The 21,839-nt window shown below is 50.6% G+C and overlaps 1 protein-coding gene across 4 annotated transcripts in view; it reads right to left on the reverse strand.

Moving 5' to 3' along the window:
- Positions 1-21,839, reverse strand: part of CACNA1E (calcium voltage-gated channel subunit alpha1 E) — a 138,297-nt gene that overhangs the window by 50,601 nt on the left and 65,857 nt on the right. For all 4 annotated transcript variants that reach the window (XM_065674032.1, XM_065674031.1, XM_065674034.1 and 1 more), the window contains exon 9: positions 10,596-10,699. In XM_065674032.1, the coding sequence (XP_065530104.1) occupies positions 10,596-10,699 (104 nt within the window). The remainder of the gene's footprint in view (positions 1-10,595; positions 10,700-21,839) is intronic.

Genomic DNA, 21,839 nt, shown 5'->3' on the forward strand with positions numbered 1-21,839 from the left:
AAGGCAGCAGAAAGGGTGGTGTAAGAAAAGGATACTGAGGATGAGGCAGAAGTACCATGCTGCTGTGAAAAAACACATGGAATGGGATGTAAACAAGGAACACCATCTGAAGACATCAGGTAATACTGCTGCTCTCTTCAGCACTCACAAGGTCTCAGCTCATGACTCTGTTTCAGGTTTCAGCATCACAGTTTGAGGACAAAACACCTTCGACTCCATGAGGTGAAGGTTATGGGACAGAATTGGCAACAGACGGTTTGGAAAACACAGATGAGACAGGTGCAAACCAAGGGGATCAGATGGTATTTACCCAAGAGGTGTAAAGGAACTAAAGTAAGAGTGTTGAACTAACTGTGCAGTCTGTAACGTAGTGCTTCAACTTAAACAGACGGTAGCAAGCAAGCGGAGCAGAACTGGCACTGCAGATGGGGATTACTGTACTGAACCAACAGCAAAGGCTAGAGCAGGGTGTCCGAAAGGTACAAAAACCTCTGCAGAGGGAAGACGTGCTTCTTAGGTCTGCTTTGAAGGAGGCAACAAGTTTTTGAATACGGGTAAATGCTTGGTTTAAGTTCACTTGAATTGCCAGAAGAAGTCAGAGAAGATACAAGGTCAGGCTGGACAGGGCTCTGAGCAACCTCACCTAATTGAAGATGTCCCTGCTCATGGCAGGGGGATTGGACTAGATGACCTTTAAAGGTCCCTTCCAAGCCGTTCGATGATTCCTCAACGAAGCCGGATTGTCTCGAGAAAGTCTTCCCATGAAGCACTAACTGGTGAAAAGAAAGAATACAAGAAAAGGAAAACAGAAACATCCGATTTCTTGTATTCCCTTTTAGCAGAGGCTTTGATCATCCCCCTGTACTACGGCAAAATACACATATTTGCCACGTTGTGACAAAGCTGCAGCAAGAAGCAGAGCACACAGCTGATGATGTTGAAGAGAGCACATTTATAGAGCGCTGGCAGACACACAAGTTGGGGAATGAAAAGCTGACAAGCTGTTGGTGACATCAAATTGTAACCCAGGAAGAAGCTGGGAGATACCAGCCCGTTACATCACTGTCCCAGGGGCAAATGCTGATGGTTACCTTCTACCTTAGAGAAAACTTGTGACTTTCTACCTGGATTTTTCCAAGGCTTTCAACACGGTTTCCCACAGCCTTCTCCTTGAGGAACTGATACATTTATGGTCACCAGTTTGAAAAAGAGCTATTCACCACCACCCTCTGGGTGCGGCTGGTCAGCCAGTTCCACATCCACTGCATAGACCATAATGTGTTGAAAGCCTTGGAAAAATCCAGGTAGAAAGTCACAAGTTTTCTCTAAGGTAGAAGGTAACCATCAGCATTTGCCCCTGGGACGGTGATGTAACGGGCTGGTATCTCCCAGCTTCTTCCTGGGTTACAATTTGATGTCACCAACAGCTTGTCAGCTTTTCATTCCCCAACTTGTGTGTCTGCCAGCGCTCTATAAATGTGCTCTCTTCAACATCATCAGCTGTGTGCTCTGCTTCTTGCTGCAGCTTTGTCACAACGTGGCAAATATGTGTATTTTGCCGTAGTACAGGGGGATGATCAAAGCCTCTGCTAAAAGGGAATACAAGAAATCGGATGTTTCTGTTTTCCTTTTCTGGTATTCTTTCTTTTCACCAGTTAGTGCTTCATGGGAAGACTTTCTCGAGACAATCCAGCTTCGTTGAGGAATCATCGAATGGCTTGGAAGGGACCTTTAAAGGTCATCTAGTCCAATCCCCCTGCCATGAGCAGGGACATCTTCAATTAGGTGAGGTTGCTCAGAGCCCTGTCCAGCCTGACCTTGTATCTTCTCTGACTTCTTCTGGCAATTCAAGTGAACTTAAACCAAGCATTTACCCGTATTCAAAAACTTGTTGCCTCCTTCAAAGCAGACCTAAGAAGCACGTCTTCCCTCTGCAGAGGTTTTTGTACCTTGCAAGTGGGGTTCCTCAGGGATCAACAGTGAGCTCAACACTGTTTAATATCTTCATAAGTGATCTGGATGTTGGAATCAAATAGACCCTGATGAAATTTGCTGATGATAGCAAACTGAGTGGGGCAGTGGACACTTCAGAAGAGAGAACCACCCTGCAGGATGACCTGGATAGGCTGGAAAAGTGGGCTAACAAGAATCTTGTGAAGTTACAAAGACACATGTAAAGTCTTGCACCTGGGAAAACATAATTCAAGGGTGCAGCACAGGCTGGGATCTACCCAGCTGGGGTGCAGCTCTGTGGAAAGGGATCTGGGGGTTCCTACTGTACAGCAAGCTCAATATGAGTGAACAATGTGCTGCTATGGCAAAGAAAGCCAACAGGATTTGCACCAACAAAGGCATCACCAGTAGAGATAACGAAGTCATAATCATACTCTACTTAGTGCTTGTCAGGCCATCTCTAGAATACTGTGCTCAATTTTGGTCCCTGCTATATAAAAAAGATGTGGACAGGCTAGAGAGGATCCAGAGAAGTGCCATAAAGATGATCAAAGAACTGTACAAGGAAAGGCTAACAGAACTGGATGTCCTGGTTTCAGCCTGTATAGAGTTAATTTTCTTCCTAGTAGCTGGTGCAGTGCTGTGTTTTGGCTTCAGTCTGAGAACAATGCTGATAACACACTGATGTTTTAGTTGTTGCTCAGTAGTTCTTACCCTGATCAAGGACTTTTCATCCTCTCATGCTCTGCCAGTGAGGAGGGGCACAGGAAGCCAGGAGGAAGCAGAGACGAGACACCTGACCCAAACTAGCCAAAGGGGTATTCCATACCACAGCACATCATGCCCAGTATAGAAACTGGGGGGAGTTGCCTGGGAGCCACCGATCACTGCTCAGGTCAGGCTGGGCTTTGTTGAGCAGCTGGTGAGCAACTGTACTGTGCACCACTTGTGTTTATTGAGTTTTATTCTCTCTTTCTATTTCCTATGACTATTATTATTTACTTTATTTCAATTATTAAACTGTTCTTATCTCAACCCATTGGGTTTACCTTTTTCTGATTCTCGTCCCCATCCTACCAAGGCAGGGGGAGAGACTAAGTGGCTGCATGGCACTTAGCTGCCAGGTGGGGTTAAACCATGACACCGAGTTTGTTCAGCACTGAGAAAAGAAGGCTTAGGGTAGACCTTAACACTGCATTCCAGCGTTCAGAGGGTGGCTAAAAAGAAGACAGACTCTCTTTTTACAACGAGTCACATGGAAAAGACGAGGGGTAATGTGTACAGGTTACTTCTAGAGAGATTCCAATTGGACACAAGGAAAATTTTTCACAATAAGAAGAATCAGTCACTGGAATAATCTCCCCAGGGAGGTGGTGAATTTCCCAACATTGGACAGTTTTAAGATTTAGCTGGACAGCATGTTGGGCCATCTTGTCTATGCCATGCTTTTGCAAAGAAAGGTTGGGCCAAATGAAACTTATGTGCCTTCCAATTTAGTATTCTATAATTCTATGACTGATTTAAATCAGATTTTATTAAAAACACTCGTTGATGTCTGTCACTTCCACCAGGTCCTAAACGGGCTTGCATTAGACAGGATTGCTTCTTATCAGCGTGAACAATTCAGAAAGACCTCGTCATGCTGGTTTCCATTAACACCCCACACTAAGAGGAGAAGTGAACAAAAATAGAGGCAGAAAGCACAGGCAATGACAACATGAAGACACAGGAAAAAGGCAGCCCAAATCGGAAACTGTCTCCACAAGTGGAGAAAGGACAGAACGTCTCAAGATGAGGAGCTACCAGAAGAAAAGCCAAGACTCCCAGCACTAAATTGCTCTTTTTATAAACTGGCCCCTCAAAAATACATGGGCCATTGTGGCTCCATACAGGGCCCACAGCAGCAGGGACAGGGTCACTGTTAGCTAGCTGTGTTATACGATCTCTTGGGTCCAGGCTTTGCACTGAACATGAAGCTCAAAAAGTCAAATAACTGGTATATGAGGGAGAGCCAAAGCAGCAGTGGAGACACTGAAATTACTCAAAGCAGCGAGAAACACAAGGGAGCTCAGACTTTGCATCTGCTGATGGGGAACCCAGCCCAGGACAGCAAGAACCCAGACTGAACAGCAAAGACTTTAAACACCTCCCGTCTTCAGTAATTCCTGTTTCTTAGCTTCAATCAACAGGCTCTCATTCATCCAAAAGCAGGTACGGGAGCCACCAACATTGCAGCTGTAGAGTCTCAGGGTCAATATTTTTCCAAGGGTAACAACACTGAGGTTCACATCTCTGTCCCCATTGCTCAAAGAAGTCTGTGGTTTGCAATGTTGCACAAAGGACAGCAATAATATGGTCAAGCTATCTGCAAGAAAGCTACAGAAAGGTGGCAGAGGGTCTGGTAGCCCCAGAAGTAAGAAGCTGAGATGGAAGCTCTGTATTTTATTTCGCTCTTATCAGGCAGGGCTGGTATGAGAGGCAGAGCTTCACTGCTTGAAGAGCCCCGGGCTTTGTTCACAATCACTCCCACTGGCTCATGCAGCGTTGGAAAAATGTTACTTGTTCCCTTCCCTCCTATGCTCCAGTTTTTATCCTCAGTAAGCAGAGAACAGTTTTATAGTCCCCCTTTGCAAGTGACAGTGATCTGCAGATGAAAGGTGCATGGCCAGTACTGCAAAGTGAGTTATAGCATGGAAAAAAATCACCAATTTCCAACATTTCATCACACTAACTTCCCAGGAACTTCCAAACACTCTAATTGACACCTTCAACACACAAATATAATGAATTCAGAACCAACTGCCAAACATGAAATCCACAATGCAACTGCCAGATAAGTCACTTCACCACTGCAAAACAAACAGCCAGCCACCTATGATGTACAAAGAAGTGATAACGCTGCGTGATTCATTTGGGGCATCCTGTCTACTTCACCCAGCAGGACTGTCCATTACCCCTTGTAAGGATGGAGTTAGCCATGGAGGAACTGGGCATCTCCAAAGCCGTCTGCCAAGTCAAAGAGCTGCAACCATGGCCACATGATTGCTGTCATGAACCAGGAGGACAGAAACTACAAGATGCTCTGAAACAAACAACTCCGAAAGCAATCTGTAAGCAAGAACTATCTGTCAAGCGCTCTGTCGAGAGGATCAAAATCAAGCCTTTTCACCCACAGACAATGGGCAGTCCACAGAGCAGATTTGCAAGAAGGCACAAATAAGAGCAAATCTGAAGCAATTGAGAAACCCTAGTAAATAATTTGCAAAGAGAAATCAAAGGGGAAAGTCATCGAGTCATCATTTTGGTTTGGATTTTTTTTTAATCTCGTCCAGCTGGCTGTAAAAGGAGTTATTGTTCCCTGTAACACCAGAGGATACAGCATGCCAGACACATGCATCTCTTGTCAGGCAGCTTGTTTGCAAAGGGCCTGGAGGCCCTCCACAGAAAGGTGGTACAGGAGAGCAAGGCAGAGAAGCACTCATTGAATATGGATGCCCACCTGGCTGCTGAACATAGAAGATCTCAAAGGCTCCTTTGCTTTGCTCATGTTCAAACACCACATTGATGACACAAAAGCTTCCCCAGAATGAAGTGACAAGTGTGGCCATTTCTCATCAAACATGATCCGGCCAATGTGCATCCCATGATGGTGCTGGGGGACTTGGCAGGAGGCATCAAGGTCCCCCCTCGTAGTTACACCCACACCTCCGTTCAAGAGCAGCTCCAACGAGTGAATTCCCAAATACACAATGGACACAGACAATCTGCATTTCATCTGAGCTACTCTCTGAGATGCTACAATCACTAAACAAACAAAAAAATGATGCTTCCAAGCTTTCATGCTTTCAGTGCAATATTTCTCGGGCATGTTGGCATTTTGCTGCCAACTCATGATCTCCCCGCAAGCCTTCCTGCATTGTGGCAACACATCCCCCTGATTTCCCCTCCACAAACCACCTACCTCCAAGACATTAATTGTCTTTCCAGTGTTTTTGGCTTCAAACTACCCAATCCAGCTTGAATACACGGGGCCCAGGTTTTGCAGAGAGCCAGCAAAAAAAAACCCAACAAAAACCAACCCTGCCTCCATTGAAAATGTACACTCGTATCTTCAATGCCCTTATTATTAATTGCTGTAAAGCTTAATTTTATTCATCATTTGTTATGCCTCAAAATTGGATGGGAAAAAAATTCAAATTAAGTGAAGTGAAAAGATTTCAGAGATTGTACAGAAGGCTCCTGAAGGAGCTGGAGAAAACTCTCCAGAGACTGGGAACACAGCACTAACCCAACCTGAAAGAAAGAAGATCTTAAGACAAAGAAATCTTGCCAAATTGATCCTTTAATTATAACATTAGACATTTCTTTCAAAGGCTTAGAGCAAGAGCTGGGGGTGGGGGCAGAAAAGTCTTAAAGGGAGAAAAGACTTAACATCACCAGGATGAGTGGAAGCAATTAGGAGGATTTAAATTACTCTCTTGTTTGGTACAATGCAGATGGATTTTATTTTTCTTGCCATCATGCTCAACATCTTTCTCTGCCATCAGCTTCAAAGGTCTTCTCCTTGCAGACCCAAGGACCCAGCCTTGCTAGGTCAGGCAGCATCCTCTTCCACTCTGCACTCACACAGTTATTGTTGTGGACCATGAATGCCAGTGATTACAGCAGGTTTGTCACCCTGGAAAGGGGTTGAAAGTATGAGACTGGATAGGGGAAAGAAGTCTACCAGCCCTCAACAGGAGGACAGATGCTACAATGAATGGAGGACAGCAATTTCAACCCAGATTTTCTCTGCAGGGGCTGGTGAAAGGGAGGTGGAAAAGAGTCAAAACACAGCCTGTCTACTTTCAGAAACTCCACGTGAGTCCTCAACATTATACCTCCAAGCATGGCTTATTTTTTATCTTCACTTTTTCATTTTCTTGCTCCAGCAACAAGCTAGACACCAGCCATCTTATTGCCATCAGGGGCAAAGAAGGCAGGACCTCTGCAGTGGCTAGGACAGGACAAGTGGTAAGCTGCATTCATCACTGGGATGGCATTACTGCCACTGCAGCACCATGCATGCCACAGGCAGCAGGGACAGGGCAGAACGGCTCTCACTGGGTCTCTGTTGCTTCTGTAGCCCAAACACACAGATCCAAATTGTTTTACATGAGAACCAGCTGAGAGAAAACCAAAAGTTGAAAAATTTCACAAGGAATGGAGGGCAGACCTTTGCAGAGCTCTTGCATGGGGCACGTGCAACTTCTGCAACCCCTGATTCAGAGCCAGCTGGCTGCAGTGCACTGCCTGCAATGGGCCGTCAGCCAGGGCAAGAGGAGGTCCCATCCATCCCTCCTGCTCCTCCTGCAGCATGTGAGTCTTTCCTTGCACTACAGCAGCTCTCGCAAGGAAGAGATGCAGATCTGCAGGTGCACCCTGCCACACCACAGCATGGTGCTGGGTGAAACCAACCTCAGGCCATGGCATAGCAGCAGGCAACGCTTGATATGAGTCTGTGCAACTTCCTGAGCTCCAACATCCACTGGCTGCCACATGGCAGGAAACAAGGCACTTCAGCTGCTGCTCCATCCTTGCTTGCTCCCACTGACTCTCTTCTGCCAGGATTATTTCAGTAGCCTGCGTAGCTGTAAAAGCTGAGCAGTCACATTTCCTTGGACTTCATACCTGCTCTCAAAGAGGAACAGGGCCTTTTTTTTTTTTCCTTTCCCACTTTCAGTTAGAATTAATTGATCTGTAATTGCACCCACAGAGGGGGGAAGTTAATAAACACAGTCATAAATGCCAAAGCCCCAGAAGAACTGGCTTTCCAAGCCCCTGCCTGGAGTGACTCTATCTCCTCTTAATAGTGTTGCATGCAATTCCAGCGCATGTGTGCGCATAAGTATTTAGAGAGAAAAATCGAGGAGCCTCAGTATGATGGAAATAATTTCTTTTCCTCTCCCACATACTTTGTGCTTAGGAGCAGATGGATCCAGGCTGTTTACATCACGGAGGTCATGCCTCAGCTTAACAGTTGGGGAACTGACTGTTGGGAGAGATGCGCATCGCAACCAGAAGATTGCTAAATCTGGGCTCCGGCAAACTTCTGCTGGTGGCAAGTTAAACATACAAATGTCCTCCTGCAGCCTCTTTGCATTCAAGACCTGCTTTGGGTGTTTGATTGTTTCCCCAAAAAAAACCACTGCTGAGACGAAGCAAGGGCAGAGAGGCAGCTCTGCAGCAGCTCCTGAGTGTGAACTTCGAGAAGAAGGCTGGAAATCCTGAGAAGACCTCGTTATTTGCCAGGGCAGATGGTGCAGTTTGCAAACAACGTGCATGCAGGTTTCTGCAAGCAGGCTACCATGGCTCGCCACTCACTTCTGTGTCCCAGGTTAACAGAGTGACCTTAATTTCAGCTAGCGGGGCACAGCTGCCTGTCTTCCCTCAAAGCAGTGTTTGAATGCTGAAGAAAGGTCTCCTTCACATGGAGATGTTTCCATGGAGCTCATCCCCAAAGTGACCTTCTCCTCCCAGCTCAGCCCAACTGCAGGGCATGCAAGAGGATGCAGCCAGACTCTGCCTTCTCATCCAGCTCAGAGGCCAGGGATGTAAAGGTCACACTTCCCCTCCCACAGCACAGCCAAGTGCTCTCTTCCAGCACAAGAGGATTGCAAGAAGTAAAAACAATAAAAATTAACCAAGCAAAGCAAGCAACTAAGTCCTTTTTATTGCCCTCAAGGACACACATTGTGTGCAGAACTACCTTCTCCCACCTTATGTCATAACCCTCTGCAGCTCTGGCAGCAGCTTTGGCAAAACAATGCTTCACCACTGCCAAGGGACTGCATGCACTGAGCCACAGAGGATGTCTGTGACCATGGCCAAGCAGAAGCGCACAGGCGATGGCTCTGCCATTGGGTGGCAGAGCCCAGTTTGCCGCCTCCACTCACCTTGCTCAGCCCTCCAGGGAGCTGAGCAGTCGTGCTTTTCCCTAGATATCTGGCACTCCACGACAGCATCTCCATTGCCAATTAGGCCACCCACCCACTTGCATCCTTCCCCAATACAAACCCTATTAGCAATAAACAAACAGTCGAAATGCCAGCCGGTGCCTGGGAAGAGCCCTAGACAACTGCATCCCATTCAGCAGGTGCAGGAACAGCTGCCTTGAACAGTCCCAGAGCAGGTAAGCATCAACCATGGACCAGGGTACACACCAGGCATCCCACCAGCCACCCTGTGGTCCTCCTGTCGGTGGCTGGCTTGTAGGCTAGAGCACTGCTACCTTACTGTGTCCCCAGCCTGCTCTCAGCATCACACTAGCATCAAAAGCCTCAGTGTCCACACAAAACATTATATTGGCATGATTCAATACTGCATCAACCAGCCTGGCCCCAACCTAACTTTTCCTCTCTGGGCTTTTGTAGAAAAGCGCCTGCTTCACACTGACACCCAGCTGGGCTTTGCTCAAATCCCCAAGCTGGATGGGGCATAAGAAATTCAAAAGCCACTTAATGCTGCTTGGACACCTTCATCTTCCGTAAGAGATCCCTCCTTGCAAGGCGGTGTGAATCCCCTCCTGCAGCCTGTCCCCGGAGCCCTTGGACTGAAAACTGAGGAAATTCAACCCACCAACAGACCCTGAAGTACAGCAAAGCACTCATGAAACCACCACTATCAGCACACCTGAAATCATGGGAGCAATTCAGACAGTGAGGGAGAGGACCAGGAACAGTCTCCATACTGACCCCTGCATCGAAGCACTTTCCAGCTGGCCAAACCAGTGCTATAGTGTTGGGGGGGAGGTTGTTTTGTTTTGTTTTTTCACAGTGGGCAATTAGGAACAAAATGACCTGCTGCTGGGCATGGAATCCCCACTGTCACCTGCAGCAAGGGCGGAGGAGCCACATCCCCCTCCCAGTGCAGGAGAGGGCATGCTCTCCCCATGCACCAACCCCCACCAGCAGTTGAGGATGTGCTGATGTAACCACAGTTCATTGTCATGGAGACAGAAGCCTGTTGCTCTCCAAACCGATTTTAATGGCTTAGATTAAAACCTCCTCTCCCCTGGGAAGAGCAGAACAGGGGCAGCTGTGCTGTCCCTATATCCCTGGCTCATCCATGTGCAACCCAGGCACCCCTACCCTCACCAATGGGTATTCCCCACTATGCCAAGCATAATCTTGCAGCCGGGGCTTGCACGGCATAGAGGTGCCCTGCATTGCTCCCACAGTTGCCCCAAACCGATCCCAACCCATGCCCACCACACTCCATCAGGCAGCAAATATGCACCCCGCTACAAACATATCCTGGACTCAAACACACTTCCATAAGGCCCCACCATGTCTCTCCCCTCTAGCAAGTTCCAAGCAGACAGAAAATCAACACTGGCCATTTCTTGCAGGTGACCAAACCCACAATCTCTTCAGCAAGGTGAAACAACAAGAAAGCATCGTCAAGTCTGCCCCTTTCCTGGGTCCAGAGGGAACAAAGGAGCTAAGCAGGGAGCGATATGTTATTGTGGGGCAGGCAGGCATGGAAGAGACAGAGGAACCAGCTACTAGGGTCCAGGGGGGCATGTCAGTACAAGGCCAACCTCAGGGCTGAGAGACATGCAACAACCATGACCCAGAGGAGAAGGATGGCATCTCACTTACCCCGACAGCACTCCCAGGACAAGGTTCAGGACAAAGAAGGATCCAATGATGATGAGGGGAATGAAGTACAGCCAGTTCCAGGTGGCTCCTAAGGCATCGTTGGTCTGGAGGGGAAAGAAAACACATGTGACGTTATCTTCGGGGCAGGGTGAGGCTGTGTTAGATGCAGCACGGTGGCAATTCTCACTCCAGGCTGACCACACCGGGCTCCTCAGGGTGATGCAGCCATGCCTGCCAAGCCTTGATGGGCAGCAGGCACTGCCTGTGCAGACATGCCTGCAGGGAGATCCCGATCAGCAGTGCTCTGATGCCCCTCGGCATCCTGCCCCAGCCACACTCACATCCACAATCTCCAGCTCTCACTGGGCAGAACCACTCTCCTTTGCCTTCTCCTACCATCCCTGCAGGGACACAGGGGCTGTAGACAGTGGTATAGTGAGAGGTGTAGTGGCCCGAAATCAGGATGCTGAGGGTGTGGGGGCCATCCTGTGCATGCCTCCCAGCAGCTTGATTCAGTGCTCCCCTGTGCAGCCCGCTGAGACATGGCAAAGCAGCCCCATAGCAGCAGTGCCTGCTGAGCAAACATGGGTTAAGAGGGAAAGATTTATAAGGTGCCTCAGGGTCAGGGAAGCTGGCAGCTAAAGAAGCTGCAGCCTATACATGTCCTATGCACAGTGGGAAAGAGGCTGGTGTGGACAAGCCCCACACCTTCAAATGGCTGTTTTGCTCATGGCATCATCTCTAATAGCATGCAGGAGACGTACCTCGTGCCCCAGGTACGTTATCCCAACCACAAGGGGCTGAGAGCAGAGCTCTAACTGCAGGGCGAAGTCCGACAGCTAAAAAGGCTGCTGTCAAGCCCTGCTCAGTACCTCCAGACATTTATTCACTGAGTCTTTTAATAAAGCAGTGCCCCTCTGTACCCTGCAGCCACTTCTCAGGCCCCATTTGTCCTCTGGTGTCAGGCACAGTGCACATGACGCCGGGCTGGAGGGTGATGCGGCAGAACGTGACTGTCTGGGGGAGGTGGTATCAATCTTGTTGCAATGAAAGACTCTCTTTTTCTCTCTCTTCCCCCCTCTCCCCGTGCTAATTAAGCCCTCATCTTCGTCTGAGTCATTGGCACCACATCTCCTGGTTGGCCAGTGCAGGAGCTGAGAAGAAGCTCTGCAAGGGGAGAACTGTATCTCCAAGGGGGAGAGAAAACCACCATGCTGGAGTCTCGCTCTGGTCACCAAGGCCCAGTGGGAGGCTCAGTCAGGTGTCCCCACCACCCTGACACTAAGCCCAACACAGGAAGGGCGATGCCAGCACATCCTTCTGCAGGCACTGATCACAGCACTGGCAGAGGGATGCTGTGGGCAGAGGCCTCAGTGCCAAGAAGTGCCTGGCACACCACAGCAATTAGGGCTTTGAGGCTGGGGAAGGCATCTGGAAAGACTCGCCACCCTCCTCCTCCAGCACCAGGGAAACCATCTTCTCAAAGTCCTGCACTTTCAAGAGCCCCAGTTCTCTACCAGCCCCTTTCCTCAGGGCCACAGGAGCAGTGAGCACAGGGAGGTGGGAATGATGCGTGGGAAACACATCACCCTCCAAAGACACCCAGGCCACCATGCTCTGCTGTGGCAATAGTCCTCAAGGATTATGAACCCATAAGCCTTGGCTGGCTTCAGCTCCTTGCCAAGATGCCATTGTGTACCTGTCACCCATGTCAGGATTGCTTGCTTTTGAAACTGGCTCCTGCCAAAAAGAACACAGGCCTTCCCCCAGGTCCTTGGTACAGGGGATGCAAGACAGATGAACTTCGTTCCTACAAGTGAAGAAGACATCTTCCTCAGGGCCAGTCCACAGCCATTCCTCCTTTGGCATCCTCTCCAGCAGTGCTCAAGCAGGAGATGGAGGGAGAGACAGGGACAATGTGATGGACCAGAGGGCAATTCCCCCGGCGTTATCAGTCAGTGATACCAGGAGGGGCACTGTTGAGGCAGGGGAAGGGATGGGGAGCTGAGTACTCTGCATAGACCCCCACATACAACTGGCCACGGTGAGCTTAGGGATGGTCCCAGCCACCCATGACAATGCCAGCGGCCCCAGGAACAGTACTGCTCTGAGCAGCCACACAAGTACCCCTCCCTGGTGCCAGCTTTGCACCAAGACAAAATTTCCCAGTGCACATCCCAACACTCCCTACAAAACCAGGAGCTAGTGAGCCCAGCCAGGCTGCGGTGGCTCCAGCCCATCATCTGATACCTCCTCAGCTGCTCTGACTGCCAAAACTTATTCCCTATGGAGCTGGAAGAGTTGCTCCAGTGCCTTTGCAGCTCCCAGGCTGCAGAGGTCCCAGCCAGGGAGGCACAAGAGGGCTTGTTTGGGAAATGTGAGGGGCTTGGCATTTCACAGGCCCTGCATCTTCCACTGCTTCTCTAGCCTGTGGCAGAGAGCATGACCACAAAGCACCCAGTGCAGCAGGGCATCAGAACACAGCAGAGCACGTGCGTGTGCATACATACACAAATAAGTGGATGTATTCCCATCTCTCCACTCTCAAAGCTGAAGCACATCTGCCCAGGAAACCAAAGGAACCACCATACCTGGCCATGCGTCTTCTCAACCCCAATGCTCTGACACACACCATGCTCCCTCTCATACGTTATGCAATCTCCCCCAGATTTTGTCAACTCTACCTTAAAAATTCACTATTCCCACTGGAAGGCTCCTCAAACAAATGCTCTAATGGCTGCTCCAATTTTCAGCCTAAATTTATTTGTGGTTATTTTATATACCATTCATTCTTTTGCCAGCATTGGCCTTTGGCTGAAATAGCAGTTCTCCTTCCCATTTCCCATTCTGATGTATTTATAGACAACAATCATGGCTATTCCCAGCCTCTATTTTGTTAGCCAAAGCAAGGTTCCTCCTGTTCTCTCTTGCATGATTGGCTCTCCCTCCCTATTTTAACTAGTAGCCCCTTTCCTACTACAGTCCAGACTCAGTTCATTTTCCCTGGACACAGGAGAGCCAAGGGAGCAATTCTGACGGGTCCCACTCCATCCCTGCATGATGCTAATGAGACTTTGCCACCTTGCTCGCAAACCTCCCTTCTCCTTCCAGCACTGCTACTGTGGTCACTCGCTCATCCCCTCCTCCTCCACACTGCTACTTCCCATCAGACAGACCTGGGCTCTCAAGAGATATCTTTGCTGTTCCACAACAAACACATGGCTTTCCATTTCACACTGCATCCCACATCTCTTCCTCCAGCTCTCAATCTCCTCCAGCCCAGGGTGGCAGCCTCCGTCCCTGAAGTGCCGGGAAGCCAGCATGGAAAGCCGATGACTCATCCCCGAGGAGCCCCACCGGTCACCACATCCCCTCAACACCACACAGCGCCATCCCAATGCTGCTCACTTCCCTGCCATCCTCACAGAGCTCCTCTTCATTAACACTTTTCCAGAGCAAAAGTTTTACTACAAAGAGCAGCTTTACATGTTTCCAGGACTCTGATGCCAGGTTAGCCCGGAGTGACCTACCTTTGGCAAACCCATGATTCATTTTCCTCTTTTGCTTTCCAAATCTGTTCCAAAAAGGCATGTAATCGAGGTCAGGCTTACAGTCCTATTCCTGCCTGCCTTAGTTTTTTCCCCTCCTCCCCCCGCTTTTAAATATAGGCATCACATTCACTATTCTCCAGTCAGATGGTGCCTCCCCCAACTTGATGGAGTTGTTAAAAATACTTGTTACCAGACCTGCCATTTCATGTGCCAGCTCCCTCTGAACATGGGGAGGGGGAAGCCATCCCAAGCACCAGGATGATGGGGTCTCAGCACTTGGCTTCCCCATTGGCTGCACTCGTGGCCTTGTCCTTTCCCACCATACAGCCTTTTGTTGCCTCAGCCTTTGTGTTGACCGAAAGCCATGCCCAAATCTCCCCAGCCACTGCTTCGCTATGCACCTTGCTTCCATCTGCAGAGGTAGGGAACTGCTCGTTGTCCCTTTGAGCACCCTTCATGAGGTCTGTGTCAACATAACTTTTGGTGGCTCCCATAGCACCTCCTAGCTTCTCTGGCAGCAAGATGCAGTTGTCTTGACTGAACAGCCCTTTACCCCATCCCTTTGGAGCATCACTTTTTGTTAATATCCCTTGTAGGCCGTGGTTCATCACCTTGGTTCACTGTGTCTTCCCAGACGTTTTTTCCCCTTTGCTGAAGGTACTAGGAGGTCATCATATGCAGAAGTCAGGGTAGACCAGGGAGTTTAATCCCTGAATTACACAGACACCACAACTCCTTTAATGAAGAAATTCCTGACTCCTGCCCTAGGCTCCCAGTGCAGCAGACCAGGTCTCACCACTCACCCAAGCACTTTGGGAAACAGAGGAGCTACTTGACACCTAGCTTTGTTGCTTCTTCCCTTCCCTTTAAGACAACCACCTTTTCCTTATGCACCCCACCAGCCTAAACCACCACCACCCAAACTCTCCCATGCCCACAAGACCAAGAAACACATTTGCTACTGCTTCCAGGCATACACAGGACACAAACACAACTAATGTGAGCTTGTTGGTGAAGACTAAAAAGCCACAGCCTCCCCAAGGGACTACACACCCAAGGGTGCTCCTCAAGTCAAAGCTCTGGCGGAGACTCCCAGTTGGAGCTGAACCACCACAGTGACATCTTGGACACAATGCATCCTGCAGCCAAAAAAGCTTCCAAGCCTATATAAATGGCTCCACCAAGACGTGGGAGCTGGACCCTCCTGGGGTAACAGAGCTGGCACGGTGGGTCCCCACCTGGTGAAGGAGCTCCCACCAGCTCCCATTTCTCAGCCCCCAGCACAGGATTATTCTTTTGGCAGCTCTTGTGGATTTTTTGTTGGGAATTTTTTTTTTCCAAAGGGCGGGAAAAGGCACAGGGAGCTGCAGAAGCAGGTCTCACTCAGGGGGCCAGCAATCTAAAGAAATCTAAATATATACCCAAGTCAAATGCAAAGCACAAGCTCGCAGCCCACACGTACCCTCCCTCGGGCTGCGTTTGCATGGGAAACTTTAGGATCTCTTTGCTATAGGGGAAGGGGGGGGGGGAGGAACCAAAACCAGCACAAATTCAGTCTCTCCTAGCTAAAAATAAACAGAGAGCATGTTCTGCCTGTGCAGGGTGCCTTTAATGGCCACTCACTGCCCACCAGCTCAGGAAGGGGGACAGGGGACTGAGGCTGTGGGCATCCAAGTCCTTTAGAGAGCAGCAGGTCCCAGGGAGGTACTGGACTACATTCACAAAGAGATCCACCCTCGTTGATTCTCTAGTGTCTAGTAACAGGCCTGGGTTCCCACTTCAGGCTTTCCCTGGAGAGGAAGGGAGCTTTCTGGCTTTCCCAGCAGGAGATGCGTCCTGGAGACCTCCATGTCCAGTTTGGCTAACAGCAAGGGCACACACTAAACAGCACATAATTAGACTGGGGTAATACACATACATTACTGCTACCAACTGGCTGCAACATGCTTGCAGTGCAGAATCCACAGGACCTCCAGCAGCACAGGTGGCCCTATCCTGCTCTCATCACTGTCCTCTGCCAGGAATTTCCTACTCCATGGACAGCTCCCACAGCGACAGCGGCTTTGCTTGCATTGCAGGCAGGCTTTAATGGGCAGGGGTGGGGTGACCAAACTGTCTCAACCCTCATGGCTGGGCAGGTGAGGCTTGTCGGCTCCCCCAGGCTGCAATCGCAGCAAAGGGATGTGGGGATGAAGGTGAAAGCCAATATCTCAGAAGGTTTTGCCCTGGGCACCGTGCCTGGCTTCCCCAGCACTTCCCAATGGCTCACTACCTGGTGTGGGGACAGAGCAGCCCTGCTTGGACAGCGGACACAAAACATCCACAACTTCCACAATTTGTACGTGAGAATCTTGGCTTGGCAACTCTTTGCCTGGTGGTGACACCCTCTGTGCCCCTGCCACATGTAATGGCATCCCCCCAGCATCATCTCTGCAGCCCCTGACAAGCTCCTCCCTGCAAACCACAGCTGCATCCAGCTGAGAAACACACGCAGGCCAGCAGGAACAGCCATAAGATCTCCATACCCCAGCAAAAAGGGAAAAAAAGATAATTAAAAATATACCTTACAGCAGATTCCCTGGCCTAACCAGCTCCCTCAAGACCCTGACACCTGCTGCTGCTCTCCCCAGCACAGTAACAGATCTGTTTCTTTCCTTTAATAGCAGTAATATAATCTTCTGCATGCAGGGCCATGCTTCACTCCCCACAAGCCCTGCCTGGTATCCATCAGCAACCCCGGCACTGGACAACATCTCAATGAAAACGCTTTGCTTTCCCGAATCGGGTTAATGAGGAAATTGGTACATTTCCTTTGCAGGGGCAGGGCTGGCCTACTGCAGGACACATCCTGACATGGGCATGTATTGGAGTCTCCATGCAGGTGGGCACCTCCTGCCCGAGGCGGTGCCTGCAGCAGTGCCCTTCGCTGACCTGTGGTGCTCTGCGGCGCTGGGGACAGGCAGCAGGCAGGAGCCCTAGCAGAGGGGAGCACGAAGCTCAACAAAGCCCAAAGGCATGCTTGTGTCTGTGTATGTGGGGGGAGGCAAACAGATGAGGAAACGGGAAAAAAAATACCAAAATACTGCATTTTTCTGCTTTCTAAATGGAATGCAATAAATACATTGCTAGAGTTACTAAAATAAAGTCTTTTCAAGGCATCTGAAATAGGCAGAGAACAATGTTGGTTCAGTTCTCCTTTCATCCACTGAGAAATTGCCCCAGTACTGACTCATAACCCAGTCCCCAAGCATGCTTCCTCCTCCTCTTCCCCCCCAACCCCAGTCATCCCTCACTGTGACCCCTCAGCTGCCTCCACCTCTGCTCCAGAGCTCCCACCCTCTCCCCAACCCGATTCCTCCTCAGCCTTCCAGCCACAGATGTGGGCACCCACTAACTGCCCCACAGGTAGGATAAACTTCTCCTGATGGAGTATTTGCAAAGCTCCCCAGTCTTCATTAGACCCGGTGCTTGGCTAAGACAGCACCAGTGCTCCTTGTGCAAGACCCTCAGCATCAGGCTCAGTCCATGCCCACCTGGACCCAGAGCTTGGTGCTGCAGCAGGGCATGGTTTTCATGGGATCAGCCTTGTGGTTGTTTTTCTGTGGGGGTTGGTGATTGCCAGGCTGGATCCCTGCTTTGCTCTGAGTATGCTGCAAGCCCAGAGAGGCAGCTTGGGCCCCATGATGCTTCCTTTGATGAAGGGACATTCCCAGCTCCAGCTGTGATGCTCAAGGCATGAGACCCATGCACAACCTCACTCAAGGACCCCAAATGACCCCGATCCCCCCACAGTCCAGCCCTGATGAACAGCAGCACGTGCACCAATAGAGGCATGGACACAGCTCTGCAAAGCCTCACCAGCAGTTTCCAGTACCAAACTTGCTAATGAAATTACAGGTCCTGAGCTTAATGAAGATGAGCAATGTGAGACCAGGCAGCACCAAGACCCCCGTCCCACCTCCCCTCCTTAAGCCTGGAGTTGCTGGGCAGCGCTGGAGCATCAGGGCCAAAGCATCAATGCCTCCAACAGCCCCTTGGCTCCCCAACTCCTGCCAGCAGATGGTCTAGGAGCAAGGAGGGGGTGGGCATGGAGCTCTCGCTAGAACATGCCTGCAAAGCTGGGGATCCAGCAGACAGAGTTTGTTTCTTGCTGTGTCATTTCAGCACACACACACACACACAGGGAAAAGGGGGGAAAAAAAGGCTGAAACATTTGGCAAGCTGGCGAGGGTCTGGCTCTGCTGAGTGCAGAGAAAGAGCCATTCCTTCCAAAGGGAGAAGAGGGTAAAGCAGACTGGCTGCCGCACTCGTGCCTGTCAGGGATGGGCTCCAGCACCCACGGCTGGCAGCACACGAGTTGCCAGCTTGGGCACCAACATGAGCCATTTGAGGAAAACCATCTCATTTCGTAAAGTTAGGAAGGTTTTAAACCTTCAGGCTGGAATTTGAAGTCTTCTCTCTGAAGTCCTCGCTAACTTGGTCACATCTAAAACACGCAGCGTCTACTGTTTCAGAGAAGTAAGCAGGAAGGGGCTCTGTCCTGTGGTGACAGGAGTGCTGGGGACTTTTTGGATGCCCCTGTTCCCCCCCAGGCACAGAGCACAGCCTGCTTTGCCCACATGGCCAGGAGCTGCCAGGAATAGCTGCAGAGGCATTAAGATCTGTGCCTGCTACCGAGCTGCTAAGAGCACTGGGTGTTGATTAAATTTTCATACCTCCCCAACAGGATATTTTGTGTGTGTTGCGTTTTAATTTAAAACACACAAGAAGGGACTCCTTTCCCCTATGCAAGCATTCCAGCTTGAGAGCCTGGCATCATCTCAGGGCACTAAGGGCTAAAAAGCCAAGTGGTTTCCCTCTTTCATCGTCTCTCCCATCTCCTCTGCTCTCCAGCCTCTCTCCCTCCTCCTACTCTCCCCAGAGATCACCTCTAGCCAGCGCTGCTGCTCGCTAGGAGCCACCATTACCCATCACACTCACAGCTTCACCCTCCACAGTGCCCAAAGGAGCAGCACAGCAGGCTTAGCCACCAGCTGTGAGACCACTGCCACACTGAGCTCCTCCAGTGTTCTGCCCATCACCGCGGTGTCAGGGCAGGTGCTGTTTTGGGGGGATCACTGCACTGCCAGCCTTTCCTGGGGTCTCTATAATCCTCAGCACATGGCTGGCACTGCTGCAGCTCTTGCCCTGAGACCAGGGACCCCGGGGGACAGGAATCAATGTCCAGAGGAACTGCAGCAGCACCTGGAAGCACTGAGGCTCAGGGAGGTTTCCCAGCTCATCTCAGGTCTGAGAAAACCTCAAAAGGAGCAATTCCTCTCCGGCCAAGTCATTAATCCCTCTGGTTCCTGGCTGCCCCAGGCACTGCCAGGCACTGCCCTTGCTCTCCAAAAGGCAAGAGGCCCAGACATGCACAATGCTCAGGTCCTGCTCACACTGTTCACATGTAGGTGCTTCATGTGAGAAGCAGCATGGGAGAGCAGCTGAATGCTGAGCATCCCAAGGGACAACCATGACACCCTGGGAATTTATGCCAATGAACAACGAGCAATTTTCTACATACACACACTGTGAAAATTAACTGCTTTGCAACAGATTCCTCCCCTGAGCCTCCCCGAGGCCACACGACTACTGCAGCTGGGGAGCTGTCAGGGAGCAGGACAGCCAAGCCTTACACCCATCTCTGATCCATGTGCTCCAGCACACCCGGTGATTCAACACATCTCCCTTTCCCAGCACCCCAAATCAAGGCTACCTGAACAGTCCCCATTTCAAAAAGGATAGATGTTTCACCACACCTGAAAACTAAGCTCCAGCAGATGTCAAACCCCGTCCAAGCCAACTTCTGAACACCCAGCTCATGAAACCCCAACCTCTGCATAAGATTCCTCTTGGTCCTTTTCCGCCCCACATTTAGAGGGGATCCCACACACTATGGTGGCACCAGACACCAGCACTCCTGCAGGATGTCCTTCCCGTGCATCCTCCTGGCCACACGTGGTGGTTGAGTCACGCTTGCTGCAAACCCTGCTCCTTGCAGCAGCTCACATTCTACAGCGGCTCTTGCAGAGCCTCTGCTGCCGGCTCTGCATGCACAGCTTGTGCTTCGCACCTAACCAGCACATTTGCAACTGCCTGGCTGCTTGCAGGCGGCTGTTAAGCTTTGCACAGGGCTACAGGACCTGCACACACCACCTCCCCTGAGGCTACAGCACACAGATCTGCCCACAACCACTGCATTTTAGAAGGTATTTTGGACGCTGGTAAGGATTTGATTCCCCTTCCCTCAGCAAACACTCTCCTCTTGCTGCAAAAGCTCCCAGAAGGCTCCCAACACTCGCACTGGCATTTCCTACGGCTCCCTGTAACTTTTTGCCCTCCTGCTTCCCTACAGTCCCAGCCCCTTGTGCCACAAGAGTCCTTTAGGGGTTATAGCAGGCATCTGTGGACAGCTAGCTCCCATTAGGCCTTGCCATGCATTTGTAATTAGCAGCATGGATGCTCTTCCAGTGCTGCTTTAATGTGTGTGCTTAGGAGGCAAATGTTTACCCATCGCTGCTAATAGCCACGGTCCTGTCCAAAGTCAAGCCAGCTCTTTGTCTGGCCTAGCTGCAGCTTGGTTATCACTGCCATGCAGGCACTCCTGCCTGTCTGCAGGCTGCTCCAACTCTCAGAATTTACCGGAGCCACAACATTAGGATCAACAGGAATTCAACTTGATGGCAAGATCCATGCAGGGAAACAGGCTTTTCCCCATCAGCAGGCTCTGATTCTCTGCATTGGCTATGCTGGTCCTGTGAAGTGCTTGGAGCCTCTCCTGATGTGAGCGAGGGGTGCTCAGGACCACGGCCAGACATGTGCCCATGCTTGTACCCATGTTCCTTTGCAATTGCTCAGAGCTGCAACTGCTTGCGTCTTGCAAGCAGCCTCAGACCCCGCGAGCAACACCGGCAGGACAAGCAGGCAGCCCTAGCTCCCCTGCAGGCATCCATCCGCACTGGCATTGCGCCCGCACCTATAAACAGCACCTTTTGCCATGGACTTGTGGTGGTGTTCCGCACTAACCTCACACTGAGGGTTGTAGTACCTGTGCTGTGCGGCCGGTGTCCAGCTCCAGAGAGCACAGAGCAGTGCTCCAGCAAGGGCCCCAGCCAGGACAGGCAGGGCTGACCCCTCTCCCTTCAGAGGCCACCGGGCCAGCCCACAGCCCCAGCATATGCCTGCCACCAGTGTTTTTCCTCCCATCTCAGCTCCCAGTAGCGTGGGGGGAACTGGAGAATGGCAGCTCCAGCAAGCTAATCTCCTCCTCACTACCTGCAACCATAGCGGCTGAGCGCTTCCAAATGGAAAAGCAAATAAACAATCTCAGTAAATAAATACAGCCCCTTGAGTCAGAGTTTCTGAGGAAATAATGATTTCAAACTCCTCTCTTGTTTGTTCTCTAGGACCAGGGGAGCCAGGCTGAGCACCTGAAGCCACCAGCACCACTGAGTGCCTGTGCTGTGTCCAGCCAGCCCCACAGCACACACCAGCAGCCCCTCACCAGCCCTGCCACCCCTCCACCCCCTCCAGATCCCAGCATCACTGTTCAATGACAAAACTGCCACCCAGACCCTGCCTTGTACTGGCATGCCTGCAGAGGTGAAGAAGTAGGACAACGAGCCTTTGTGCCAGCACTGTATTTCCCTCTGGT

Source organism: Lathamus discolor, chromosome 3 (assembly GCF_037157495.1).
Source record: "Lathamus discolor isolate bLatDis1 chromosome 3, bLatDis1.hap1, whole genome shotgun sequence".
Lineage (NCBI taxonomy): Eukaryota > Metazoa > Chordata > Aves > Psittaciformes > Psittacidae > Lathamus > Lathamus discolor.